Source organism: Carassius carassius, chromosome 39 (assembly GCF_963082965.1).
Source record: "Carassius carassius chromosome 39, fCarCar2.1, whole genome shotgun sequence".
Lineage (NCBI taxonomy): Eukaryota > Metazoa > Chordata > Actinopteri > Cypriniformes > Cyprinidae > Carassius > Carassius carassius.
The window spans coordinates 28,694,309-28,705,875 of record NC_081793.1 but is presented as its reverse complement, the minus strand read 5'-3'; the positions used below and the strand labels follow the sequence as shown (position 1 = coordinate 28,705,875).

The 11,567-nt window shown below is 38.7% G+C and overlaps 1 protein-coding gene across 2 annotated transcripts in view; it reads right to left on the bottom strand.

The window, feature by feature from the left end:
• The window catches only part of LOC132121736 (zinc finger MIZ domain-containing protein 1-like), a 44,298-nt gene that overhangs the window by 14,442 nt on the left and 18,289 nt on the right, over nucleotides 1-11,567 (bottom strand). For both annotated transcript variants that reach the window (XM_059531468.1, XM_059531467.1), the window contains exons 3-11: nucleotides 6,780-6,908; nucleotides 5,324-5,437; nucleotides 4,170-4,275; nucleotides 3,002-3,140; nucleotides 2,588-2,702; nucleotides 2,299-2,492; nucleotides 1,415-1,613; nucleotides 1,145-1,327; nucleotides 1-106 (exon numbers count right to left, since the gene is read on the bottom strand). The exon at nucleotides 1-106 is cut by the window's left edge and continues 20 nt beyond it. In XM_059531468.1, coding sequence (XP_059387451.1) covers nucleotides 1-106; nucleotides 1,145-1,327; nucleotides 1,415-1,613; nucleotides 2,299-2,492; nucleotides 2,588-2,702; nucleotides 3,002-3,140; nucleotides 4,170-4,275; nucleotides 5,324-5,437; nucleotides 6,780-6,848 — 1,225 coding nt within the window. In that variant the 5' untranslated portion in view covers nucleotides 6,849-6,908. The remainder of the gene's footprint in view (nucleotides 107-1,144; nucleotides 1,328-1,414; nucleotides 1,614-2,298; nucleotides 2,493-2,587; nucleotides 2,703-3,001; nucleotides 3,141-4,169; nucleotides 4,276-5,323; nucleotides 5,438-6,779; nucleotides 6,909-11,567) is intronic.

Genomic DNA, 11,567 nt, shown 5'->3' with positions numbered 1-11,567 from the left:
ACTGTCTCTGAGGTGAGGAGAGGCCTCTGCTGGGGGCAGGGTTCGGATACTGACCCTGCTGAGAGGAAAACAGACTGTTTGGACCATACTGCGACCCGTAGCTCACCTGGAGAAAAACAAACACCTTCACTCAAATCTCAAACAGATACAAGAACAGCCAAACAGAGAGTCTGGTTTATGGGGGTCAGGTGCATCACCACTAAAGATAAAAACATCACAAACACACACAGCTCACATCAAACTGCCTTTGTTAAACACCCAAAATAACTCGATTTTATATAACCTTACATTATTTAAATTATGTTCTATAATTGGTACAGAGGCCTAATTTTGCGATATTGGCGGGGTGAAAGATTTTTGGAATTTTTTTTGCCACTTAATGGGCCATTTCATCGTGTTTGTTTATTTTATTCTTTAATGAGCATCAAAGGTTATTTCATGTAAAAAACAAAAAACAAAACAAAAAAAACAGGATGCAACATAAAAAACAATGGGAAGATTTTTTCAATTTTTAACAAAAATTCTAAAACATACTCTGGATGGACTTGGTCTCTCTAAGTTATAAATAAAAATATTTGTAAATAATTTAAGTTCTTAAATAATTCGGCAAAAAGATCAAATTTATTAATAAAACATGTAAATAGATAATATTAATATAGCACTTTTCATACATACAATGCAATAACAAGCATAAAGAAACTTTTTTGGGCTACACTAATATGCAAATATATGCAGATTTAATATTATGCCTATATTTTGCATATTTTCAGAAAAATCAGTGTACAAACATACCGTGCATATTTTAAATATTGCAAAGTGTAGAGAAAATTAAAATCAACTGTATATTCGACCAGTGTTGGGTAAGCTACTCTAAAAAAACAATTAATTACTAACTAAAATGTATTGCATTACTTACTGCTAATTACTTTCTAAATACATTTTACCATTAGATGTTACATTTTAAATGTTAAATACACTATTGTTTTATATAGCATTGATCTTTAGTCAATACAGCATTTAATTTAAATGTATACATAAGTTATCAGAAGTAACTGTAATTAAATTACAGTAATCTTTTTCAAGGTAACCTTCTAATGCATTTCATCCAGTACTGTATTTGACATCTGAGATGCTGATTTCTCACCTCTCCAGGATATGGTCTCTTCACCCCATGCACTGTCCTCTGACCCCCGTATGACCCCGTCTGACCCCGAGGCTGCCCTATGGTCATGACCCCAGGGTGGGCAGGGGGCCCCTGGGGGCCGGGCTGATTCACAAACTGAGTGCTGTAAGCCTGGTTTGGTCCCATTTGAAAGGAGGAACACATCTAGAGCACAAACAAACAAAAACGCTTTGTTCAAACTCATCGTTTCAATTAGAAATGATCATTTATCCATTACAGATGCTCCCTCACCGCGCCGTATTGGTTCATGTCCTTGTGTTGTGTCTCCTGTAGCGCGGCAACCGTTGCCGTGGCTGTAGCGGTCGCCGTAGCAGCGGCAGCAGCCACAGCAGCAGCGGCAGCGGCGGCCGCTGGTTGGCTGAAGTCAGAAGGGGGGCGTGTCTGCGAAGGCAGGCCCATCCCACCAGCGTGGTTAGGACCGCCCCCATAACTGCACAAAAAAGAAAGAGTTAAAAAGTAAAAAATTGCTGTTTTCTTCTCATGTTTAATTTAAGAATAAAAACGTCTCTTAAAAATGTTTCTTCAAATTGTTCTGAAGACAAAACTTAAAGGCAAGTTTGTTGTGATTATTACATGATCTGCAGGGACCGCAAATCAGTGTCTCATCAATGGATGCTCTGCAGTGAATGGGTGCCGTCAGAATGAGAGTCTGATAAAAACATCACAATAATCCACAGCACTCCAGTCCATCAGTGAACATCTGGAGAAGACAAAAGATGAAACAAATCCAGCATTAAGATGATTTTAACTCAAATAATCCATAATAACACTTCCTCCAGTGAACAAGTGCATCTGCTGTTGTCTCTCACAGATTAGTTTAGATCTGTTTAAACGCTGCTTGATCTGTGCAGATTTCTCTCCTGATTCAGACCAGAACACTTGTTCACTGGAGGAAGTGTTATTATGGATTATTTGAGTTAAAAACATCTTAATGCTGGATGTGTTTCATCTTTTGTCTTCTCCAGATGTTCACTGATGGACTGGAGTGCTGTGGATTATTGTGATGTTTTTATCAGACTCTCATTCTGACGGCACCCATTCACTGCAGAGCACCCATTGATGAGACACTGATGCAATGCTACATTTCTACAAACCTGATGAAGAAACAAACTGACCTGTTTCCAAATCCTCCTCCTCCTCCTGGGTAACTGGATCTCCCGCACATCCCCGGCTGCATGTAGGCCTGGTTTGGACTGGTCTTGGAGGAATACTGCTGGTGTCCAGTAAACTGTCCCGGGTTCATACCTCCATTACCTCCTGTCATAGGGTTCATATGGCTGTTTGGGTTCACTATGGGGTTCCCCAACACCTAAACACACACACACACACACACACACACACACACGTTATGACATGCACTCAAACAGCAGCATGTGCTCTAAACAGTGTTTAATACACTCTCACCTGACTCTGTGATGTATTGGTCACACCCCATACGGTGGTCACCACGGAAACAGAGCCCGGCGGCTGATTGGTGTTTTGTTGCCAGGAGACGGAGTCATATTGAAACGATGCATCACTATGGAGATTACAAATGGATGTAAACAGTCAACATGTGCAGCAGTGTGTCGATGTGTGTGTGTGTGTGTGTGTGTGTGTGTGTGTGTGAGTGAGAGAGAGAGAGTGTGTGTGTGTGTGTGTGTGAGTGAGAGAGAGAGAGTGAGTGTGTGTGTGTGAGAGAGAGACAGAGAGAGAGAGAGAGAGTGTGTGTGTGTGTGTGTGTGAGTGAGAGAGAGAGAGTGAGTGTGTGTGTGTGAGAGAGAGACAGAGAGAGAGAGAGAGAGAGTGTGTGTGTGTGTGTGTGTGTGTGACACTGACCCATGTGACAGAGCTGGTTTCATGTTGTTGATGTTGTCCTGCAGTGGGTTCTTGCCCAATGATGGATCGGCTTGTCTGCTTTTCTGATGACGCAGCAGCAGAAGTCGACCCAGATCCTCACACCACGAGGACAGCAACGCTACACAAACACAAACACACATTAAATGGGTCGTGTTTGATATATGGGTCATATCACTTGATGCTTTTCCCTGAAGTCCTGGAGCTGATTTGTTTTCTCTCTAAATCTCTCTGATTAACTGGTTATGGGGAGAAAGATTTGAGCTCTGAAAGTTACGTTTTCATAATACAGTGAACCCCCAAAAAGATCAAAAGATAGTTTATTTTTTATGTCATAAGGAATACACACATGCACACACACACACACACACACACACTAGAGAGTGCTGTCAGCTTCAATCACTGAAGTCTGTGTCATTTTCTATTTAGGAAAAGCCAAAGTTTAACTATCAGTTTCTACCCTGAGAGACACCTGGACCAAATTACACACTGTGTGTGTGTGTGTGCTCTTGTTTTTGTGTCATATCAGGACACATCTCTGTATAATGACATGGGTATGACACAGGTATTACAAGGAGAGGGTGACTTATGAGAACATAACCCATGTCCCCATGTTTCAAAACACTTATAAATCATACAGAATGAGTTTTTTTGAGAAAGTAAAAATGTACAAAGATTTCTGTGAGGGTTAGGGTTAGGTGTAGGGTTGGTGTAGGGCCATAGAATATACAGTTTGTACAGAATAAAAACCATTACACCTATGGGATGAACACACTTTACACAAAAACAAACGTGTGTGTGTGTGTGTGTGAGATCACCACACTCAATTAGAGTTTATCTTTAAATTACATACAAGTAGCAATGTTAGAGGTGGTAAACGATCTGAGAAGGTTCATTTGCATCTTCGTTTAAATCACAAAAGCTTCAAGGCAGCATTTGTCATCTATTCAAGTGATTCTGTTTTACATACAAAAATGCTGACCCATATGAAAAAAAATTATATTATATTTGTTACATCATCGTTCTTCTCAGTTTCTCCCAGTTGAGCAGCAGGTCCAAAAGCACCTTTTCAGCTCATATGGACTCTAATGTCACATTTTGGAGGTGAATACGGCAGCTGAGACACTCACAGAGGACGACGGGGTCTCACCTGCTGATTTGGGGGTGAATTTGTCCCTGTGTGCAGAACAAACGGCCAGCAGCCGATAGCCCAGATCCATATCGAAACCCTGCTGACCGGCGACACGACTCACCACCTGACACACAGATAATATTCAAACACCACTGAAATCTCAGCATTCATGCGTGCATGCTTCAAAATCTCTGTCCTGATTTGCAAACCCTCGTCAGGAGTCGACCCATGTTAAACAGCACCACACCCTGAGGCCTGAAGCACAGACGTTCATATCTGTGTCTTAATTACAGTCTAACACACATCATGTGTGTCTAAAGCACCTAATTAAACATCTGAGAGAGGTTTGGTTTAGCCCTTTTCCTACATTCTCCTTAATTGCAGCTCAGATCTGCACGCAAGAGCAAGCTCTTTCTCTGCTGTAGAAACATAATATAAACTGAACTGAACAGAGTATATTAAAGTAGGAAAGTAGAATTAAACAGATTACAATATCACAAAGCAGAACCATTAAAAAAATGTATAGGAAAAAATGGAGCACAGATTCAATTGCAATAAAAGAGAGCAGAATAAAATTAAATAGAATGAATAGAATAAATGTGATGTAGAATGGAACTAATTAAAGCATAATAGAGTAGATTATAATAGAAGACAGCAGAACAGAATGAGATAAAATACAATAAAAGCACAACAGAACAGAAGAGTAGAATAGAGCAGAGTAGAATGAAATACAAACGACAAATTCGAGCAGAATAGAAGAGAATAAAATGGTATAGATCAAAGCACAATATGAATAGAATAAATTAGAGCAGAATAGAACAGAAAAAGTAGAACAGAATCAATGATAAGAATCAGAGCTGAACAGAATAGAAGGGAAAAAAAGAATACACTACAGAAATTTTTTTAAAGATTGAAGCACAATTGAACAGAAGAGTAGAATAGTTTACAATAGAAAAGAGCAGAACAGAATAAAAAACAACATTTATTAAATTGTAATATAGTATAATAAACCTGTAAAAATAGAATAGAATATAGAATAGAATATTTAATGTTATGTGATTGGAAACCGATGGTAATCTTCACACAAGGTAAATGTTTAAGTCGGTACAGCTGATTGTTCATATTATTAACAGCAGATGAAAGCTGACTGCTGATTGGTTAAGAGACCTCACCGTTAGGCATCCCATCAGGCTTTGCTCAAAGGGCCGCTGAAACGCTCGTGGATCTCCGCACCAGTCCAACAGCTCCGTCGCCGCCGTCCGGAAGTTTGCTGGATTTTGCAGGTGCTGAACATAAACAAAGTTCATATGATGAACCACTTCAGTTTATGTGAGTTTATGGATTTGAGGTTTGAATGTGTGAATGGCCCCAAGATATTCATCACTGAACTACAATCCTGAAAGTCTAATAGTTCAACCAGAGCCCGACTGCACTCCAGTTGTCCTGTAGGGGGCGTCATAAATCCATTAAAGGTGTTTGAACACAGTTGTGTGGCCACAGTGTGTGAAAACAACCAGCCTATAATGGTAAAAATCCACCCATTCATTTTCATAAACAGTCTCTCAAACGAGCGGTTCCAGGTTACTCACTACTTTGATGACATAATCGGTGAAAGCCCCGCCCATTTGTGACGCTCTCTGCCCTATTAGCATAAACCCCACCCCGAGTGAGAAGCAGCAGTACATCATTACTGTTCTCTTGCTGTAACTGCTGGAGATACATTGTAAGCGCCAAAGAGCCATTACAAGTGTTGTGTTGGGATGTTATATTTGTGCTAACATTTTACACCGGACTGCCTCAGAAACGAGGGTGAGTTCAGCACTGGAGTTGTGCAAAGATTGCTTCTGAAAGAGGGATCGATACCAACACTTCGTGCGCAAACATCCAGACTCCAGACAAAGTAAGCATCGCGCATCATATTTTGTTTTCCAAAAGAGTTTCTTGGCTCTCTGTAAGGCTGATGTTGCTAAAGCAACCATTGTCTCTGCCTGTTTTCACTTATGCCGACTTTCTTGTGCTACCAGAATGATCATGAATAGGAGGGTGGTAGTTAAAAATGGCATTTGGAAGCAATGTGTGAGGTCAGTAACACGGTCACCACCAGTTAAACCATAAGACCGGTTTTGCCCGCGAGCATTTCACAACAAAACCTGCCCAGTTGCTTCTCAAAACTAGCCCAATCACGTTTTAAAGGGGATCCCCCGCATTCCAGTGGGGTAAAAATACATGTTTTTGGTAGGATAACCCTGGTAAAATTCACATTTTAGGGGCTAAATATCACATTACTGGGGTCGCTTAAATCCGCGGGAAAACCGCAGGCAACGCTGAGCTCCGCACTCGTCTGAAAAAAAGAAGGCGGGAGCATTAGCTCATTTTCATTTAAAGGGGAAAATCACAAATAACAGCACGTTTTGGCTCATAACCTAAAAGTGGCAATTTCAACAAGCTATAAAAAATGATATGTGAGATATTTTGAGATAAAGCTTCACATATACACACTGGGGACATCAGAGAATGATCTAAAATATTGTGCCAATGCATTCTCTGCCACCTTTAACTGGCCAACGAGAGAAAGGAGATCCTACAGGTGTTTTAAGGTTTCGGTCTGTAGAGATGTGTTTCCTTCACCTGTTTTATGCAGTGGAGGCGGTCGTTGGTTTGCTGGATGTGTCTGTCCATCGACGGGAGAGAATTCATCCTGCCTGACCGTCTCTGACCCTACCGCCCGGCCATCCAACACAGATGCACCGTTTTCACCTGATGCACCATGAAACAGAAATTGCTTAGACACACAGAAATCAGATGATCACAGAGACTATTTTTATGCCAGACAGGAAGAAACCACCTAGCAACCATTTAGATCAGTCTAAGCAACCACCTCACAACAACTACAATTTCTCGAAATATTTGTAAAATAGTGATGCACTAAAATGATTTTTTTACTGAAACACCGAAACCAATACTAAAGATTTCATTTAGACAAAAACTTTTTTAATAATTAATTAATTAATTAAATGTATTTACTAATCAACACCCCAAAAAAACTGAGTGGAATACATGAATTTTAGATTGCATACAAAATTTAAATGGTGGCTGTAATAAAAACTTGTTTTCATGACAGATTTATTCAAACATACATTAAACAATGAAGACAACAGGTCAAGTATAAATCAGTAATTATAGTTAACTAAAACTACAGCCATAAAAATCGTCACTTGAAATAAACGTTAACGTAAAGTAGACGTTTTCATTTAATTTAATTTTTTAATGTTAATTTTGTTTAACTTGAAATAATAACATAACTAAAAATTTTATAAATTAAAACAAATAAATAAAAACGATATACAGTAGAGATTTAAATAAACCAGGAACGTATAAAATAACAGCATATAAAAAAATAAAAAATCTTATTCAAAATATCAACAAAAACTGTAATTGTGTATCAAACATTAAAATAAACTTGTAAAAATATAATAAATATGTAATATACTAATAATAGTATTTAGTTAAATGTTTCTCTCTAGAGATACAGTACAGTAATTTCTCCTGTCATACTTTAGTTTGCATGTCATCTTTATTATTACAACATAAGGAGGTACATAAATGCACTGATATTTATTCAACATTAAGATGAATGTGTTTGTGTGTGTGCTTTAAAAAAATAAAATCAGGTCAGAATATGAGAGCCATTCCATAATCACATGATATTACAGCAGCGCTGTCTCAGATGCTGAATGATATTTATAGTGCAAATTAACAGTATATGTGCAACTGCAGACAGCCAGACTGGAGCATCCCAGAATGCACCAGCAGGAGTTTGGCAAACATGCAGGATCTCTCGCATACTCTCAACTATCAGACTATGGGCTGGAGCGGCTGGAACACTTGCATAACTAACAGACAATGTGCTCAGACAGGTCACATGACATCACACACACACATATACACACACAGAAACATCCCTGGCACACACTAAAGGATGATGGGAAAACTGCCGAGAAGCAGTTAGAAGTGTTTCCTGCTGTTTAGTGAATGTCAGTAAACCCTCCACAATCACACGACTCTCGTTTGTTTGTATTACATTACACAAAAAGACGGCATGTCATACGAGACGCACACTAAAGCTCCAGACGTCTGAGTGACACACACACACATGCACCCTGGATTAAGACATTTTTAATCATAACATTCAACCAGAAAGAGTCACTGACAGTAATAAATTAAACTAAAAGACACAACTAAAATTATAAAGACAACAAATAGAGGAAACAAATAAACCTCTGTATATAGATTTTTACAGAACTAATAAATACATACAGAATGATTATCATATTCCATTATACTAATGATGAGCATATCCTTATACTTTCATATTAATTTATTAACTTATTCATACACCATCACGCTTGGATGATTATCATATTCATACACCATCACACTGGATGATTAACATATTCATACACCATCACACTGGATGATTATCATATTCATACACCATCACGCTGGATGATTAACATATTCATACACCATCACACTGGATGATTATCATATTCATACACCATCACGCTGGATGATTAACATATTCATACACCATCACACTGGATGATTATCATATTCATACACCATCACACTGGATGATTATCATATTCATACACCATCACACTGGATGATTATCATATTCATACACCATCACACTGGATGATTATCATATTCATACACCATCACACTGGATGATTATCATATTCATACACCATCACGCTGGATGATTATCATATTCATACACCATCACACTGGACCATTATCATATTCATACACCATCACACTGGATGATTATCATATTCATACACCATCACACTGGATGATTATCATATTCATACACCATCACGCTGGACAATTATCATATTCATACCCCATCATGCTGGATGAGTATCATATTCATACACCATCACACTGGATGATCATCATATTCATAAACCATCACACTGGATGATCATCATATTCATACACCATCATACTGGATGATTATCATATTCATACACCATCACACTGGATTATTATCATATTCATACACCATCACACTGGATGATTATCATATTCATACACCATCACGCTGGATGATTATCATATTCATACACCATCACGCTGGATGTTTATCATATTCATACACCATCACACTGGATGATTATCATATTCATACACCATCACACTGGATGATTATCATATTCATACACCATCACACTGGATGATTATCATATTCATACACCATCACACTGGATGATTATCATATTCATACACCATCACACTGGATGATTATCATATTCATACACCATCACACTGGATGATTATCATATTCATACACCATCACACTGGATGATTATCATATTCATACACCATCACGCTGGACGATTATCATATTCATACACCATCACACTGGATGATTATCATATTCATACACCATCACGCTGGACGATTATCATATTCATACACTATCACGCTGGATGATTATTATATTCATACTAGGGCTGCACGATACTGGGAAAAAATTACATTGCGATATTTTATTTTTCTGCGATATATATTGCGATATGAAATCTAATCTAATTTTTTCTTACAAACAAAAATGGGGTGAGCAGATTTACATTCTCATTTTAAATGATTTAAACATCGACACCATCGTGTCAATTGATTAATATGCGCAAGGGAGAGAGAGCAAGACAGCGCTCGTGTTGTTTGAAGCGCTTTCTCTCCCTCTCCCTCTGTCTCTCTCTCTCTTTCTCTCTTGCGCGCGCGCGCTCTCTCTCTCGCTCTCTTTCTCTCTCTGTCTCGTGCTCTCTTGCGTTCGCTCTCTCTCTCGCTCGCTCTCTCTAGTGCGCTCTCCGCGAATCACATTCGTCAAGGGCCGGGGAGCAGCTGGCCCGTGCAGTTAATGAATAACAGATCAACTACGACAGCCTACATCGCACATCCTGCGATGTGACTATCGTGGATTCATACATCGCGATATCGATGCTTAAACGACACATCGTGCAGCCCTAATTCATACCCCATTATGCTGGATGATTATCATATTCATATACCATCACGCTAGATGACTATCATATTCATACCCTATCACGCTGGACGATTATCATATTCATGCCCCATCACGCTGGACGATTATCATATTTATAAACCATCAAACTGGATGATTATCATATTCATACACCATCACGCTGGACAATTATCATATTCATACACCACAACACTGGATGATTATCATATTCATACACCACAACACTGGATGATTATCATATTCATACACCATCACGCTGGATGATTATCATAAACACCATCACGCTGGATGATTATCATATTCATACACCATCACACTGGATGATCATCATATTCATACACCATCACGCTAGATGATTATCAAATTCATACACCATCACACTGGACAAATTCCAAATTCATACTAGGGATATGCCGGTATCTAATTTTCCTGTTGCGGTTAATTGATCATGCTTTTATATTTATAAATGATTGTTTGAAGATAAATAGCCTATTAAGTCTAAATATTTCAGTAGTTGGCTCTGTAATAAACACCATAGGGAAAACACAAATCTGAATGGTTATTTAAGATTATTTTTGTTTACAGGGTAAGGGCTGCATTTAGCGCCATCTGCTGTCAGAGAGTGAATGTGCTTTCATTCAGCGCGTCTCTCACGTGTTCCTCCATGTGCTTCCCATGCGTGGTTGTACACATCAGAGCGCATGCGCTCTTTCAAGCAGCATACAGCGGTGTTGTGCATTTTAAGCAGCTGATGGGAATAATATTCTTAAAATGCATTCCAAATTCTAAATAATTTGTAATGTATATTTATTCACGGTATTTAGAAGTGCCCACGATAACAATATCGTGCATATTAATCACCGCAATATATCGCATTACCGAATACCGGCACAAGTTTAATTCATACACCATCACACTGGACAAATTCCATATTCATACACCACAACATTGGATGATTATCATATTGATACACCATCACGCTGGATGATTATCATAATCATACACCATCACGCTGAATGATAAGAACATTTATATAAGTATTAGCATATCAGTATAATAGCACTAGTATATTCTATGACACATATTGAACAATTACTATATACACATACCATGGGAAGGTACCCATATCTAAACATCTATAGCATTACCAAGGTTGTCCTGTCCTGTTCACTCACGTTTTTGTTAGTCTGAATGTGTCTGTGAATCATGCACGTAAGTGTGCTCTGAAATACACATTCAGTAGTGTGTCTGAAAGCACTGATAACTGAACGTTTCCCTCTGTGACACTGATTCAGATCAGCCTCAGGAAATGAGGCCTTTCCTGTCAGAGGAAGAGAGAGAGTTTTACAGGCTCAGACAGGAAC